Source organism: Papio anubis, chromosome 1, assembly GCF_008728515.1.
Source record: "Papio anubis isolate 15944 chromosome 1, Panubis1.0, whole genome shotgun sequence".
NCBI classification, from domain to species: Eukaryota; Metazoa; Chordata; class Mammalia; order Primates; family Cercopithecidae; genus Papio; species Papio anubis.
In genome coordinates this window covers 10,860,471-10,877,983 of record NC_044976.1, presented here as the reverse complement: position 1 = coordinate 10,877,983, position 17,513 = coordinate 10,860,471, and the positions used below count along the sequence as shown (strand labels likewise).

The 17,513-nt window shown below is 51.1% G+C and overlaps 1 protein-coding gene across 6 annotated transcripts in view; it reads right to left on the bottom strand.

The window, feature by feature from the left end:
* Positions 1 to 650: 650 nt before the first annotated feature.
* The window catches only part of MFN2 (mitofusin 2), a 30,833-nt gene continuing 13,970 nt past the window's right edge, over positions 651 to 17,513 (bottom strand). For 4 of the 6 annotated variants that reach the window (XM_021936047.2, XM_009194805.4, XM_021936049.2 and 1 more), the window contains 15 exons: positions 16,708 to 16,870; positions 15,617 to 15,741; positions 13,861 to 13,969; positions 13,645 to 13,752; positions 11,500 to 11,653; positions 11,217 to 11,284; positions 10,950 to 11,071; positions 8,526 to 8,652; positions 8,033 to 8,137; positions 7,716 to 7,818; positions 6,716 to 6,936; positions 5,968 to 6,123; positions 5,396 to 5,592; positions 4,434 to 4,568; positions 944 to 2,653 (listed from right to left, as the gene is read on the bottom strand). In XM_021936047.2, the coding sequence (XP_021791739.1) occupies positions 2,584 to 2,653; positions 4,434 to 4,568; positions 5,396 to 5,592; positions 5,968 to 6,123; positions 6,716 to 6,936; positions 7,716 to 7,818; positions 8,033 to 8,137; positions 8,526 to 8,652; positions 10,950 to 11,071; positions 11,217 to 11,284; positions 11,500 to 11,653; positions 13,645 to 13,752; positions 13,861 to 13,969; positions 15,617 to 15,741; positions 16,708 to 16,870 (1,963 nt within the window). In that variant the 3' untranslated portion in view covers positions 944 to 2,583. Of the gene's footprint in view, positions 2,654 to 4,433; positions 4,569 to 5,395; positions 5,593 to 5,967; positions 6,124 to 6,715; positions 6,937 to 7,715; positions 7,819 to 8,032; positions 8,138 to 8,525; positions 8,653 to 10,949; positions 11,072 to 11,216; positions 11,285 to 11,499; positions 11,654 to 13,644; positions 13,753 to 13,860; positions 13,970 to 15,616; positions 15,742 to 16,707; positions 16,871 to 17,513 lie in introns of all 6 variants that reach the window. The other 2 variants (XM_021936043.2, XM_021936056.2) reach the window with 2 other exon arrangements.

Sequence of the window (17,513 nt, the reverse complement as noted above, 5' to 3'; positions counted from 1 at the left end):
GGTGGGGAAACTGACTAGCCACCCCCATATCTACTCCTGAGGACCCTTAAACAAAAGAAAAACGCCGGGCGCGACGGCTCATGCCTGTAATCCCAGCACTTTGGGAGGCCGAGGCGGGTGGATCACAAGGTCAGGAGTTCCAGACCAGCATGGCCAAGATGGTAAAACCTCGTCTCTACTAAAATACCAAAATTAGCTGGGTGGTCAAGCCGGGTGCCTGTAATCCCAGCCACTCGGGAGGCTGAGGCAGAGAATTGCCTGAACCCAGGAGGTGGAGACTGCAGTGAGCTGAGATCATGCCACCGCACTCCAGCACTCCAGCCTGGGCGGCAGAGCGTGACTCCATCTCAAAAAAAAAAAGAATGGTTGCAACCAAATTCTCAGAAGGCAAAGCAGGATGGAACAGTGAGTCATTTACTTTTTAAGTGAAAAAATGGTCTGGAGTTACAGAGAAATCTATAAAGAAATCAGTCTCGATTTCCTGATCCTTAAAGATCAGTTACACCATTTGTTCTTTTGAGAGTATCAAATTCCTTCCGAGAATAAGGAACCACATTATAGTGGGAACTATAGTTGTGGTCAAATCAGAACACAGCTGGCCATGTCAAAGAGGAGTTTGTACAAGAACCCGAAAAGATGGAGATCTCACAAAGGATTTCCAACTAGGTTTTATTTTAGTTTCCAATATTATGAGAATGATACAGGAGTAACTCAGGCAAATATATCACCTTAAATACATCAGAGAAAACTCACTGTGTCAGCACGTCTTGCGCTCCAGCAAATGAACGTAAAAACAGAACAATGTCAGCAGCATTACAAATGCTTTTGGCCAGACTTCTTTCAGAAAGGGTCTCTCCCTCAGTGGTCTTAATTTAATTTTACTTATTGAAGAAGCTCAAAATTTCATTCATTGCCCAGGGGCTACATTGAAAAAAAATTCATGTTTATGCTAAAGAATTTTTTTTTTTTTCCCCAAAAAGAGCATAAAATCCATTGGAATTGTGTGACACTGATTTTCCCTGACATGCTGTGAAGTGGCCCCTATCCATTCAGGCCCAGCACACACCGGGAACACCCACCCACAGCACGTCCACCTGGCAGAGTCCATCACTTTGCCCCACACAACAGGACAGACTGAGGGTTTTAAGTACAAGCAGGTATGTGAACAGGACATCACCCGTGATGTGGCCACCAACCAGTGCACAGAGGCCACCAACTAATTTCCTCAAAGATGAGTGATGGCTGGGCTGCTGGGCCCCTGCCCTGTGGGCTGCTTTTCGGGAGAGGTGTTGGCTTATTTCTAGGAAGCGATCCAACTTGTGCCACACAGGATTTGTCACCCAAACTGTTTTTCTCACACAGTCAACACCTTGGTGACAGGCATCTGCCCCCACTTCAACCAGCAACAATCCCAAAACTCAACATCAGCATAAGGATAAGGGGGTCAGTCGAAGTTTCTGGGGATCAGGGAGGGTGGAAGGATGGGCACTGGATTTTCCACATTGTCCCTTGGCCAACTGCAGTCACTGGCGCAGGAAATTTAGTCCAGGGCACTTGGGGCAACATTGGGGGGTTAAGAAACATGTCTCTTAAAGGACACAACAGGGATGCAATCAAGCCTAGTGGGTGGGGGCTCTCAGACCCATGAGCCCCTTGAGAACGAGGTCAAATGGACGGCCCATTCTCCAGCTGTCTTGTGTGGAGCCCACGCTCCTTAGCCAGCTACCAAGGTCCCCACCTTCCACCATCCTCCCTTCTACTACATCCTTCAACCACCTAGACCAAGCCATCTTCCAAAACACATCTACACAAAACAAGCCTGCACAAGTCTAGGACTGACACTAAAACAGGGGGCACAATAATGAGAAGAGAGGCAAGTCCCTCCTTGTCCCAGTGACTGCCACTTGCTCTGCCATCTCCTCATATATCCAACAGCCCTCTCCTCTTAGCTACTCCCACTCCTCCAGCTGCCTCGGCTGCAGCACAGGGCCCGCCTCAGCCTAAGCCCAGTGGTAACTGAGCCTCAACACCAAGACGTGTCTGAGAGGCTCTGTAAATGGGATAAAGCACTGAGCCAACAGGTGAGACGAACACACACAAGCCACAGTCCTTCTGGGACAGACTCTCTGGGAAGAAACTCCAATCATCCCTTACACCTGTAGGTGTGCTGGGCTGCAAGGAGGGCAGGTGCGCACAGGCTGGAGAAAGGTGGGGGTGTCTGCGTGATACCCTCAAAGGCTTCCATGAGGCATTGTGCAATGCTGAGATCCCAAGGCCTTATCAAGCACTCAGATGAACCCAAGAGAGCTGGAAAAAGCTTCAACTTAACTCCTTGGTACCAAGCTGTCCATAGCTGTCGTTGAAAGTGTCCTTTAGGGGTATGAGCCAGATCTTCCTGCAACAGCAGGCAAAGGAGGGGGAAAATAACTAGTGCTGGAGGGCTCAAAATGGTACGAGACTGGGTGCTTCATTCTCTTGGCGGTGGCCAGGGGCAGGAGCCACATGTGCCCCTGGGGGAGCCCACACAGCACTCAGGGCTGGCAGCACCGCCCCTCTCCACGCAGGCTCCGCCTCAGGTGCCCACTATCTGCTGGGCTGCAGGTACTGGTGTGTGAACATGTTGAGCTCACTGTCCAACCAACCGGCTTTATTCCTGCAAAGAAATGTTTCTTTAGTAACCATGACAGCTGATGACAGGCAGTATTAGGACTACCCACCAGGCACTGTCCTAAGGACACTTGACACACACCCTTATGTAATCCTCCAACAATCGTATTTATTCCTGTTTCACAGATGGGGACAAGGAGGCCCAGAGGGGTTAAATAACTTCCCAAGGCCACATGGTTAATAAGCCAGGGAGCTGCAAGTCAGGCTTTTCTGATTCTCAAGACCTGTGTTTGCTTCACCAGGACCATGTGCAAGTCCCTGAGCTGTCAGGAACTCAGTTTCCCTGCCTGCCAAGGAAGGGGTTGAGGTGCTGACAGGAGACCCTTTCCAGGTTCAACCATGTCACTGTGGCTGACAAGCAGCAGTTCCCCCCCACCACATTCCCCCTTTTTGAGTCCCCAGAGGGCAAGCAGTGTGTCCCTAGGAAGCAGCTGTCCCCAGGTGGGGGCGGGGCGGGGGGGGCACATCCGCACAGTCGAGGGCAGGGAAAGCCCACTGATCTGGTGACGGTTGGAGCTGACACCCTCTGATGCATCTCCCCTCTGGCTCTGCCACCCTGCAGGCTCTGACGTCAGGGGTGAGGGCAGGAAGTGGAGGGTCCCCATGTGCTGATGTTATCACGGGCTGGGCAGGCCGAGGACTTCTGCAGGGTCCCCGTGTGCTGACGCTATCATGAGCCGGGCAGGCCAAGGATTTTTGCAGGGCACTTTTACATTCAGTCGTGCAGCTGTGTCATGAAATCTTACTCCCATTTTACAGATGAAAATAATGAGACATAGCAGAGTTAAGAGCTTGAGCCAAACATGAGTGGCTGGAGAGAACCCAGGACTCCAGATTCATCAGACTGATGCTCTTTCCAGCAAACTGTTAATGAAAGCTCCACAGAGACTCCCTGGAGATCTGAGTTCCAATCCCAGTTCTGCGAGTCCCCAGCCAAGTAACCAGCTTCTCTGTGGACAAACGGGGGGCTATGCCCTCTTCATGGGTCCAAAGAGCGGCAGGTGTAAGGAGAATCAGAGTGCAAGGGCTGCTGGAGCCAAGTACACCTGGGCTCCCCTCCTAGCCTGGCCATTTTCTGAGATGCCAGACAAGTTCCCCAATTTTTCTACGTAGAAAATGGAGGGATAGGGAAGACTGAGTGAAACAACACATGTAAAGCACTGCAGGCCCTGCGGTTCGGCACAGGGCGCTGTGAACTGCAGTCTCGCAGTACTGTGATGCCACCATGCCTTCAGCTGCAAGTGCCTTGAAGGCAGTGACGCTGTGTCTTGTTGAACCTCCAGCACCAGCACCATCTGGCACCCATGAGGTACGTGGTACACATCTTTTTTTTTTTTTTTTTTTGAGACAGAGTTTTGCTCTTGTCGCCCAGGCTAGAGTGCAATAGCGCGATCTCTGCTCACTGCAACCTCCGCCTCCCGGGTTCAAGCCATTCTCCTGCCTCAGCCTCCCAAGTGGCTGGGATTACAGGCGCACGCCACCACGCCCAGCTAATTTCTGCATTTTTAGTAGACACAGGGTTTCACCATGTTGGCCAGGCTGGTCTCAAACTCCTGACCTTCGGTGATCTACCTGCCTCGGCCTCCAAAGTGCTGGGATTACAGGTGTTGGCCACTGTGCCTGGCCCGTGGTACACATCTAACACGAATAAATTAAATCCCCACCCAAGACACAAGCCACACCCAAGACACAAGCCCAGCAGCTGAGCCCCAGTGTGCCTGTGCTGCACCCTGGAACCCTCCTTTGGCCACCCAGGCCAGCCTCACCTGAGCAACTTTGCTTTGCTCTGAAGTGAGTCAAGAACCTCAATTTTCTTATTCATGGCAGCAATTTCCTGCTCCAGGTTCTCTCGGGTGACATCAACTTGCTGGCACAGATGAGCAAAGGTCCCAGACAGTTCCCTGGGGAGGACAGAGAAGGGATCAGTTGGGGTGTGTGGAGCAAGATGCCACTGGTGGCTTAACCCACCCAGAGTGGGAAGCAGCTGGCCCCGTCGATATCCCTGCCAGCAGCTCTGCCCTGAGCCAGCCCTGGTTTGGCAGAATCTCCTACATCCTGCTGAGACTGTGAATAATCATAACAACCAAACACACTTGGCATCACCACGGCCTGAGAAGCAACAGCACGCAGAGATCCTGACTCTGCTGCTCATCAGCCGAGTAGCAGGGAACATGTGACTGTTTTTCAAATCTCAGTTTCTTCAATTTGAAAAAGGAGATGCCTATAAGACAACATCTACCTCAAAGAATCAGAGAAATACATAAATTAGATGCAAAATGTCTAGAGCAAAGGGTCTGCCACACACAACCAAAAAAAGGAAGCCAGGATATTCGTCCAGACCACCCCAGATTAACCAATAGATTCCCACCTGACTTAAGATGTGCATGAAGATCAGGCTAGGTTCAAAACTTCAAAGCTACATCCACAGCCCAAGCTCTTCAAGGCAACTTCTAGAACTCCTACTAGGACTATCTCTTGCCTTCCCATTTCTTCCTCACCAAGGGGCCCAGAGGCCTACCCAGTCCCAGCCCAAGACACAAAGTGTCCCTGGGAGACCCCTCTCCCCATCACTGGCCTCAAAGCTGGCCCTGCACACCTGAAGGCCCAGGATCTATGATGCTCAGGACCCAGTGGCTTCCAGGCCAGGTTGGAAGAGAGATGGGGAAGGGAGATGGGGCTGACCCTGCCTAAAGGCAGTCTCCTGCTGGGGTCCGATGGGGCCACTCACTGCTGGACTTGGTGGCTGCAGTTGGAGCCAGTATAGCTGATGACAAGCTGCAGCTTCTCACTGGCATGCTCCACAAACTGGCGCTTGAAGGCCCTCTCCTTGGCCTTGGTGGTCCAGGTCAGACGCTCATAGACGTAGAGGAGGCCATAGAGCCCAAAGGAGAGGGCAATGAGCCGCCAGCCCACTGCCTTCCACACCTGCAGAGCACACAGTCAGCCTGGAGGACAGCCTCTCCGTGGCCCACCCTCCTTTAGGGTCCATCACTACCAGGGCCGTCCGAAGGGCCTCAGCCAACGAGCCCTCATGTTTCTACTCTTAAGTTCCTCTTTCTATGTCTCCTTTGATCCCACTGAGGCCAGAAAGGCTGGGACCATCTCCAGCGGGAAGTGAGGGAAACTTGGTGAGGGAGTAAGCGCTCCCCATGCCATCACAGTGAAGAGTCACTGAGAGGAGAAAGTATACAGTGGACTGTAGAGTGTGGCCCAACGCAGGGGCCACCACAGGAACCTAGCCCTCAGGCCCCACCCACCTGCCCTCCACCCCCACCTTCCCAAGCTGAACTAGTCACTGACCACTCCTCCAACAACAAGAATGCCCATGGAGGTCCTGGATGTCAGGGAGGCCAGGCCGGTAACCATGGAAACCATGAACTCCTCCTGGGTGAGCGAGCCCTGTGGCAGCGGGGGCATGCTGGGGTTGGCTGGCGTCAGAGGGATAGGACGCTGAACCTGAGGAGAGAAAGATGAGAGGGGTGACAGGGACGTGGTGAGTCTTTCATTCACGTGAACCCTCAGTGTCGCCCTAGTCTGGGGAACAGGGACATAGAGTGGCTCTTCAATTTCCAAAAGGCAAAAAGAGGACAACTAGCTTCGGATGTAGCAGAGGAGACCCTCAGGTGAACACCACAGGATGTGCACAATGTGAGCAGGAGTCATCCTGGCCCGCCTGGCAGCTTCCCCGAGCGTGGGATGTGTACAGAGGGCAGTACGTGTGACAACTCAAGTGGTTTAGAGATGAATGTTTTTAAAATCTGAACTTTAAAATAGTTGTATGTAGGTGGTTATTTTTAAAGTCATCTATTTTTAATAGTTACTTTAATATGTATTAGAGAAAAATACTAGCATCTGTCATTTCACAAATATCACTGCTTAGAACAGATCAGCTCAATCAGCAGCAGAAATTCTGACTGTGGTGTACTGTGTGGTGGGGCACACCACCACAGCTGCTGACCTTTACCCCGTTTCAGAATGGTTCCTGTGTCTGGAGGCGGGGTACAGACTGACCCCCCACGATGCCCCTGAGGTGAGGAGCTTTGCTTGCCTGGTCATTGTAGCCCATCAAGGCCCGACGGCTGTTCTTGGGGCCCAGGAACCTGTTCACCAGCATGGTCCATCCGAGAGAGAAATGGAACTCAATGTCTTCCTGAAAGTCAGCACACAGCTTGTCACAGTTCAGGTCGTAGTTGAGGGAGAAGCACTGGCGCGGGACCAGCATGTCTATCTGACTCCGCACAGACACGGGAAGGAGGGGTTTCAAGCCATCTATCGGGGGAGAAATGGAGGAAAAGCTCATCAGCTCAGCCCTGCGCCACAGCAGCACCAAGCCTTGGAGACGGCTATACCAGCTACTGCCAGGCATGCTGAATAGCTCTGCCTGGGAACCACACCCCGGCCAAGTTGGCCCATGAGACTGAGCATGCCTCACTTGAGGCCAGCTCCCCCAGGCAAGTGTGGACCCAGATGCTATACTGCTAACACTTCTGCCTCACATGGACTTATAGGAGCAGGCCCAATTCTCAGCCTAGGATAGACCCATGTAGTAGCACAAGATGGGCTCCCCAACCCTGTGTACAGAATGAGTTCACAAGGCCAGGCCCGGTGGTTCATGCCTGTAATCCCAGCACTTTGGGAGTCCAAGGTAGATAGATCACTTGAGGTCAGGAATTTGAGACCAGCCTGGCCAACATGGCAAAACCCCATTTCTACTAAAAATACAAAACAATTAGCCAGGCGTGGTGGTCATGCCTGTAGTCCCAGCTACTTGGGAGGCTGAAGCAGAAGAATCGCTTGAACCTAGGTGGCGGAGGCTGCAATGAGTCAAGATCATGCCACTGCACTCCAGCCTGGGTTACAGAATGAGACTCTGTCTCAAAAACCAAACAAGAATGAGTTCACAACATCTACCCAGAACCTGAAGGTATTGAGTTGAATCATCATGAAAAGTGACAGATAAGGAAAGTCCTGATTTCTTTAGCTTGGCCTCTGTATCTGATCTTCGTGCAGCCCAGGCCACAGCTCCCCAGTTCCCTATGGGCACTGACCTATCATGTCCTGTTGCATGGTCTGCAGGGAGTTGGTGATGGCCGTGGAGCAGCGGTCTGACATGTTTCGGCCCAGTCCTTCCTCTATGTGGCGGTGCAGTTCCTGCCACCAGAAGAGGGAGGTTAAGAGAAGCAGCAGGTCCATCAAAATTCCCTTCAGGCCACATCCACCAGGTGACCCCAAAAGGCTGACGGAAGCCTGGGCCTCGTCTCTGTGGCTTCCACTTTCACTGCTGGGGGGCCCTGACCCAGACCAGCAGGGGCTGAATCACTTTTGGGGGCCTCCTGCCAAGAGGACCTGTTGCTCCATGACTCACATTCTTATAAACCTTGAGGACTACTGGAGAAGGGTGGAAGTCCATCTGGTAATCATCCACCAGCACAGAGAGGCGCCTGATCTCCTCGGCCATCGCAGTTGACACCTACGGCAAAAGGAAGCACACTGTCAAGTATCAAGGAACACCAAAGTTCAGTCCTGCAGCACCAGGAGAGATCCCAGCAGACGGCATATCTTTCCTCTCAAACCAGCAGCCTCCTCAGCTGCTCTATGGAGTTAAAGCCTCTGAGGTGAGAGGGTCTGGGAAACTGGCTGATCAAACACTCACGTGATCTGTGGAGGTCCAGAGGAAGGGGAACATGCCCAGCATCACACAACCCAACAATGGAACCCAAAGGGCAGCTCTGTATTCTTGAAGCAGGACCACAACTTCCTTCTGGAAGGCTGAGAAGTCCCTAAGAGGAGGTCTGCTTTCTTCTGGACTCTACTCGGGAGTCCAAATCTCCCCAGAATGCGTCCTCCTCATTTCTCACCTGCCTCTCCACTTCCTCCGTAATCTGCTTAATTCGCAGCTTATAGTCTTGAGCCAAGAGCTCTAGCTGTTTGTCAATAAATTTCAGTCGGTCTTGCCGCTCTTCACGCATTTCCTCGCAGTAAACCCTGAAAGCAGAGTACTGGTGAGAAATCCATGTTCCTGTCTGGCCAAGCAGAGGAGCAAGAGGGGATGCCAGAAAGCCCAGGCCGCCCCGCCCGCTCTCTTGCCTGGCAGGGCTGCACACAGGCACCCAGGGGCATAAGCTTGCCCCTTCCCAGGTAAGAAGGGAGTCCTGCAGCCAACCATGCACTCCTCAGTCTTCTACGTGGGACAGGCGGTGGGGACAGAGCAGGGAGGGCGTTGTAAGGGGGTTTAAACAAATTCTGCCAATTAATATAGGGAAAAAAGCTCAACCTCACTAGTAATCATGGAAATGCATTTTTTTTTTTTTTTTTTTTTTTTTTGAGATGGGAGTTTCACTCTTGTTGCCCAGGCTGGAGTGCAACGGCGCGATCTCCGCTCACTGCAACCTCCACCTCCCGGGTTCAAGCAATTCTCCTGCTTCAGCCTCCCGAGTAGCTGGGATTACAGGCATGTGTCACCACACCCAGCTAATTTTGTAATTTTAGCAGAGACAGGGTTTCTCCATGTTGGTCAGGCTGGTCTTGAACTCCTGACCTCAGGTGATCCGTCCGCCTTGGCCTCCCAGTGTTGGGATTACAGGCGTGAGCCACCATGCCCAGCCGGAAATGAAATTTTTAAAGGCACAATTTTCTACCAAGGCCTGGCAAAAATGACCAGGCCTGAAGTTCTGGTGAGAGCTTAGGAAATGGAAGGCCTAGGGACAGTACTGGTCATGCAATGAATGGGTACGGCTGTTCTGGAGAGCAATCAAGTAAAACTGACTAAAACTGGAAACGCGTGTACCCTAAAACAGAATCGCCACACCCCTAGGAATTCACCCCAGGAAGACTCTTACAAAGGTGCACAAGGGGACACGTGAACACATGTCCACTGCAGTAAGGTTTCCAATAGCAAAAAAGAAATCTAAAATTCCCTCCATAGGAAAATGAGACATATTCACAACAGAATATACTACAGCAGTTCCTATTCATAAACTCAAACTACACACACTAACAAGGATAAAGGGAAAAACGATGTTGAGTAGAAAGTAAAGCCAGGTACAGTGACAGTGCGATGCCACATCTGTACGTCTGAAGCATGTAAAAACCTTCAGACGTATAGATATGTAAGAATATGTAAAAACGTAAGAATATGTAAAGACTTAAGAATATGTAAAAACCTGACATATTCTTCAGCATTTATGTGAAAGTACTGTTTGAATGGGTGATAGAACAATGTAAATTCACGATTATGGTGCCTCTGGGCAGAGTGACACTGGGACAAGTGCAAAAGAATCAACAGGGAACTTAACTTTTTAAAATTTTAACTTAATATAAACAATTGAGGCCTGGCGCAGTGGCTCACACCTGTAATCCCAGCACTTTGGGAGGCTGAGGTGGGTGGATCACAAGGTCAACAGACCATCCTGGCTAACACGGTGAAATCCCGTCTCTACTAAAAAAATACAAAAAATTAGCTGGGCGCGGTGGTGGGCACCTGTAGTCCCAGCTACTCGGGAGGTTGAGGCAGGAGAATGGCGTGCATCCGGGAGGCGGAGCTTGCAGTGAGCCGAGATTGCGCCCCTGCACTCCAGCCTGGGCGACAGAGCGAGACTCCGTCTCAAAAATAAATAAATAAATAAAATAAACAATCGAGAAAGTAAATTCTGTGTGATAGAAGCAAGGTGTTTTCATATTATTCTTTAGTGACAGGGTCTCACTCTGTTGCCCAGACTGGAGTGCAATGGCTATTCACACAGCTCACTGGAACCTTGAACTCCTGGGCTCAAGTGATCCTCCTGCCTCAGCCTCCCAAAGTAGCTGGAACTACAGGTGTGCGGCCACCACACCCAGCTGATTTTTAAAATTTTTGTAGAGATGGGGTCTTACTATATTATCTGGGCTGGACTCGAAACTCCTGGCCTCAAGCAGTCCTCCTGCCTTGGTCTCTCAAAGTGTTGAGATCACAGGTGTGAGCCACTGCTCCTGGCTGGAATGTTGTTTTTAAAAATGTGTTCAGGCTCTGAGAATGGCTGTGGAGCTCAGCAGGGCATGGGCCAAGGCCTCCAACACAGGGAATCATGTTGCACAGACCAGGTGGGGTGATGAAGCACCCAGCCGCCCTCCTCACCAGGCTGTCTATGTGACTCTAACATGGTCTGGTGGCCAGGGAAAGGGCCCTGGATGGGAGCCCAGAGACTCAGCCCTGCCATCAAGACGTGTCCTAACTGCCCAAGGCAGGGGAGGAACAACCTCATCTCGGCAGCCCTCTCCACCTATCTGCAGTCTTGGACTCTTACTGCTGCTCCCGAGCTGCCACATGCAATGAGTCCATGATGAGTCGAACCGCCTCTGCAATCTGCTTGGCCCGGACCGTGTGCTGCTCAAACTTGGTCTTCACTGCAGACTGGGAGATGCACTCCTGGAACACACAAAGGCACGGAGGGAGGTGGTGGCCACCAGGGGCCTATGGCCAAGGGCCAGACTCTGGCTTTCACTGCCAGGGACACGGCCAGTGGGAACTGGGGAGGCACAGAATCACCATATACCAGAATCAAAGGACTCACCTCAAACCTCCTCTCAAAATTCTGAAACTCAAACATCCTCACTTGAAAGCCTTCTGCGAGAGCGCCCCCTAGGAGAATTGTACTGCATTAGCCCAGAAACAACTCGGCGGCAGAGGAAAAGGATGAAATCCCCAGAAACCAAGCCACTGGCTGAAGAGCAAGAGCCTCTCACTCTGCTCTTCTCAGCAGCCCCTTCTCAGAAGGATTTTCTACTGACAGACTCGGCACGAGACAAAATGTCTCAAACATCAAGGAAAAGAAGGACATCTGTTCTCATCATTACCTCCTTCGGGCATGCCCTGGGCTTTCTGAATCCTGGCGTTGAGCACCTCCTTAGCAGACACAAAGAAGATGCGGTCCCCGGCCTGGGATCGATCCACCACACCCAGCTCATCCACTAGGAAGCTGGTACAACGCTCCATGTGCTGCCGCCGCACCTGGAGCCCAAACAAATGTGTCCAAAGTTGGTGCAGGTGGCCCCACAGCCCCAACCTGCCTCTTTCATTAAAAGAATAGGTCATAAGAGGCTGGGCACGGCGGCTCACGCCTGTAATCCCAGCACTTTGGGAGGCCACGGCAGGTGGATCATTGAGGTCAGGAGTTCAAGACCAGCCTGGCCAACATGGTGAAACCCTGTCTCTACTAAAAACACAAAAAAATCAGCCACGCATGGTGGCGGGTGCCTGTAACCCCAGCTACTCAGAAGGCTGAGGCAGGAGAATCGCTTGAACTTGGAGATGGAGGTTGCAGTGAGCCAAGATAGCACCACTGCACTCCAGCCTGGGCAACAGAGTGAGAAAAAAAAGAATAGGCAACATATTCACATGGTTCAACAGCCAAAGGCACAAACACATACACAGTGCAATGTCTCCCACTATTCTGCTCTCCAACCACCAAGTTTCCCAGACCAATGTGTGGGGGTTACTTGGCGTAGAGTCTGCCAAAGATATTTTATGCATATACAAGCAGAAATGCTTAAACATGCCCTAGACTGCCTCTTGTTAAGCTTATATAGTGCCTCACTTTTGTGCCCTGGAAGGAAAGGAACCCTGGGGTCAAGTAACCTAAATCTGGGAGCTATACTCTGACAAGCTGTGTCTTCCTGGGGCATTGTTTACAGAAAGAGTGGGCATCACTAGAAAATCCCTCCTGGCTCTGACACCTGGGGTTCTACCTATAAAATGTGACAACAGCTTCTTGTAGACACCTACCATGTGTCAGGTGTTTTAGACAGCTTTTATCCTCTCAGCAAGTCTATTTATCACACTGGTGAGGAAACTGGATTTACCAGAAGGGTCAAGGGATCTGCCAAAGTCACACTGCCTGCCTAGTGTCAGTCAGAATTTGGACTCTGGGCTGGGCACAGTGGCTCATGCCTGTAATCCCGGCACTCTGGGAGGCCAAGGCGGGCGGATTATCTAAGGTCAGGAGTTCGAGACCAGCCTGGCCAACATGGTGAAATCCCTATTTCTATTAAAAATACAAACATTAGCCAGGCGTAATGGTGGGTGCCTGTAATCCCAGCTACTCGGGAGGCTGAGGGAGGAGAATTGCTTGAACCTAGGAGGCGGAGGTTGCAGTGAGCCAAGATTGCACCATTGCACCCCAGCCTGGGTGACGAGCAAAACTCCATCTCAAAAAAAAAAAAAAAAAAAAAGAGATTTTGGACTCCGGCCTGTTGACTGCAACTGCATGTTTTATCATCCCATATTATCAATCTTATTACCCTTTATTTTTTTGGAGACAGCGTTGTACTATGTCGCCCAGGGTGGTTTCAAATTCCTGGTCTCAAGGGATCCTCTCTCAGCCTATAGGTGTGCACCACCATGCCCAGTTTGTCTTTCATTTCACATATTTAGAGTTGTGAGGCCAGGAGCGGTGGCTCATGCCTGTAATCCCAGAACTTTGGGGGGCTGAGGCGGGTGGATCGCTTGAGCCGTGGAGTTCAAAACCAGAGTGGGCAACATGGCAAAACCCCATCTCTACCAAAAATACAAAAATTAGGCAGCCTCATAACCCAGTCTCTAAATAAATAAGTAAACAGCTAAGAGTTGTGAGTCACCAGTTAGAATCAGTATTCTCCATTCCTCTTTCCAGCCTCTTTCACAGAGGCCTCCCTAGAGCTGAGCCTGTTCCATACTAACTCCTCAGAAACCAAACTGAGCACTGGTCCTGAAGATGCACTAATGCTGCAGGGATCCTTTTTAAGCCTAGGGGAGAGTGGCTTAAAGAGGGGGTGCGTCCAGCAAAATGGATGGCAGAGGGGAAAAGCCACCAGAAGATACCATAGGAGAGTATTTGGAGAATTATTTGGCAATAAAGTTAATTCAGGGAAGTCACCAGATCCAGGAGGGCATGAAGTGGCCCCAGTGGCAGGCAGTGCTCCCTCGGGGTGGCATTCCCCAAACTGCCAAACAGAGGCACTAACCTCCTCCATGTACTCAGGCTCTGAGGCGGATGCATCCCAGCGGTTGTTCAGGATGAAGATGTTCGGCCGGGAGAGACGCTCACTCACCTTGTGGAAGAAGTGCTTTTCCTAGACAAAGGGTAAGACCTCGGTGGAGCAGGAGCCTGACAGCCAAGGCCCCATCAGCTGCCTGCCCAGGGGGTGTGGGAGCTTGGGAGAAGGCAGAGGAGGAGTTACCGTCTGCATCAGGGTGGACTCTGAGTTGGCCACCAGCACAAACACATCAGCATCCAGACAAAACTTGTCAATCCAGCTGTCCAGCTCTGTGGTGACATCAATACCAGGGCTAAAGGTGACAGGAGTAAACCAAATCATCAGGCAGAGCAGGAGCCCTATTCTTCCTGCTGAGAACAGACCTGGGACTTGTGAGGCAGGAGGAGAAAGCCAGCGAGGGGAGGGAAATCAGGCCTGGCCCTCATTAACCGATTTTTACTTTCCATTTCCTATCCTTCCAGATTGCCTGGAAATGAGTGTTTTGGTTTTTTTGTTTTATGTTTTTTGTTTTTTGTTTTTCTGAGACGGAGTCTTGCTCAGTCGCCCAGGTTGGAGTGCAGTAGCTCAATCTCGGCTCGCCGCAAGCTCCGCCTCCCAGGTTCATACAATTCTCCTGCTTCAGCCTACCAAGTAGCTGGGACTACAGGCACCCGCCACCACACCAGGCTAATTTTTTGCATTTTTAGTAGAGATGGGGTTTCACCATGTTAGCCAGGATGGTCTTGACCTCCTCACTTCATGATCCACCCACCTCGGTCTCCCAAAGTGCTGGGATTACAGGCGTGAGCCACTGCGCCCGACCTTGTTTTGTTTTTTGAGATGGAGTCTTGCTCTGTCGCCCGGGCTGCAGTGCAATGGCAAGATCTCAGCTCACTGCAACCTTCACCTCCCAGGTTCAAGCAATCCTCCTGCCTCAGCCTCCCAAGTAGCTAGCACTACAGGCACGCACCACCATGCCCAGCTAACTTTTTTGTATTTTTATAGAGATGGGGTTCCACCATGTTGGTCAGGCCGGTCTCAATCACTTGACCTCCTGATCTGTCCAGCTCAGCCTCCCAAAGCACTAGGATTACAGGTATGAACCACCACGCATGGCAGAAATGAGTGTTTTTAAAAAATACATCTATTGCTTTTATAAAAACAGAATTACTTGTAATTCTACTTTAAAGATGATATACCAGGACAGACGCCTGTAATCCCAGCACTTTGGGAGGCCGAGGCAGGTGGATCACGAAGTCAGCAGTTCGAGACCAGCCTGGCCAATACGGTGAAACCCCGTCTCTATTAAAAATACAAAAATTAGCCAGGCATGGTGGCGAGTGCCTGTAATCCCAGCTACTTGGGAGGCTGAGGCAGGAGAATCGCTTGAACCCAGGAGGCAGAGGTTGCAGCGAGCCGAGACTGTGCCACTCACTGTACTCCAGCCTGCGTGACAGAGTGAGACTCCATCTTAAAAAAAAAAAAAAAAAAAGATATACAATATACAATATACAATATACAATTAAGGTGAAGGTGTGACTTGATGTGAGCCCAGGTAAATGCTACAATACTGTACTTCTTGGTATAGTTATAACCTGTCCACCAAGCCAGGGCAAAGTGTTTCTTCAAGGGAGATAAAATACACCTCTGACTCCGCCACAACTCCCCACCCCCAGTATACATAATGGCACTGGGCTGAGGCTGAGAACCTCCCCAACTTTTGAGCATCCCTCCTATCTCTTACAGACCATCCCTGGGACATCTGGTACTGGTAAACAGGTATAGGTACCAGACTCTAGAGGAAAGCCAAGAGGCCAGAGGATTTGGTTGAGCCCATCTGAAAGGCAGTAGTACTTAAGCAGAGCACGGATGGGGCCCAGGGACTCTGGCCCGGATTACTCAGAAATGGAAACCTGGCACCTCCCAGTTTGGACCTCCTAGGAGGGTACCTCCCTCTTACCTGTCCATCAAAACGAGGTCATCCTTCAGAAGTGGGCACTTAGAGTTGGGCCACATCACACTCACTAGGCTGCCGGCATGGAGCTGCTTGTCCTGATGGAGGGCATGAGCCAGCTGGTTCACAGTCTGATGGCAGAGGAAGGAAAGAAAGAGGCTAAGGAGGAAACAACAAGCCAGATTTCCTGTGCCGCTGCATCACAGTACAGTGGCTGGGACTGCTGCCCATTTGCTACCCTTTCTTCTTCCACATATAAAAAGTTAACAGCTGGGAGCTGTCAGTTAAGAACCTACTTTCTTCACTGCTCTTTTGAGCTTCTTTCCTGGATATCACGCTAAAGTCGTCTGTTCTGCACTGATTGATTCTTTTTTTTTTTTGAGACAGAGTCTAGCTCTGTCGCCCAGGCTGGAGTAATGGCGTGATCTCGGCTCACCGCAACCTCCATCTCCCAGGTTCAAGCAGTCCTCCTGCCTCAGCCTCCCGACTAGCTGGGATTACAGGCGCCTGCCACCACGCCCAGCTAATTTTTGTATTTTTAGTAGAGACAGTGTTTCACCATGTTGACCAGGCTGGTCTTGATCTCCTGACCTCAAATCATCCACCCGCCTCGGTCTCCCAAAGTGCTGGGATTACAGGTGTGAGCCACCGTGCCTGGCCGATTGATCCTTTATGAAGCAAATTGAGCATCTGGCCCCAAACAAGAATGCAGCTGCCTCTCAGAAAACTCAGAGTGTCGGCCCCTGAATGATAGGTCAGAGACACAGAGCAAATGCAGGAATCCCTCTCTGGCAATACCCCAAGGAAGAACACAGCACATACTGTCTTCCTTAACGAGTGAAGAGAGGCCAGTGGCCGCTCAGAGCTGTATGAGGAACAGCAGGGTCCTCATTCTTGGTGATCCACATTTCTGAAAACCGGCCCCGCCAGCCCCCAGAAGCTCTCACATCCTTCAAAAAGCTTATCTAAAATAGGGTCTCCCATTCACCTAGACAGGGCAGTGCTGCCCTCTCCCTAGAGGTGAGGTCAGCCATGTCACAATGGAGGACTTGCTCCGCCAGCAGGCACAGGGCTGACAGCCAGCCTGGCACCCTCACCTTGGCGCTCCTCTTTTCCTCTGAGCCCTCGGTAAGGAGAAAGGCCTCATGGCCATCTGTGCCCTCTACCCGCAGGAAGCAATTGGTGGTGTGGCCAATCCCAGAGGGCAGAACTTTGTCCCAGAGCATGGCATTGATCACGGTGCTCTTCCCATTGCTCGTCCTAGAAGGAAGTAACAGCTGTCAGCAAAGCCACCAATATCCGACCTGAATTACTTTCACAATGCAGATACCAGCCTGGAAGGCCAAAGCCCTATTCACTGCAATGCTGCCAGTGCCCAGACAGTGCTGAGACACAGAGTAGGCACTGTTTATTAAAATGAATAAACACCCCCAGGCAAAAAGCTGTGACATACCCCTGGTTCATCATTTCAGATTAATCTGCAAGAGGCTCACTACGCACTGTCTGCCCCTTGAATCATACAGCCACCCTCAGCATCACTTACAGAGACTGTCTGAGACAGTCAGACAGTCTCCAAAGTTTAACTCAGGCCTACCTGAAACACCGACTCACCACCCTCAAAGCGTCTTTCTCAGTCTAAATGACCCCAGTGTTTCCCACACAGGGCATGTTTCACTGCTTTTCTCCCATCACGCTCCTCCTTACACATGAAGCTTCACCTTGTCAGTCCCAGCTGACAACTGCCAGGCTAAAGGGAAGATTACTTTCTCATTCTTTGTTTTTATTATTATTTGACATGGAGTCTCGCTCTGTCACCCAGGCTGGAATGCAGTGGCATGATCTCAGCTCATTGCAACCTCTGCCTCCTGAGCTTAAGCGATTCTCCTGCCTCAGCCTCCTGAGT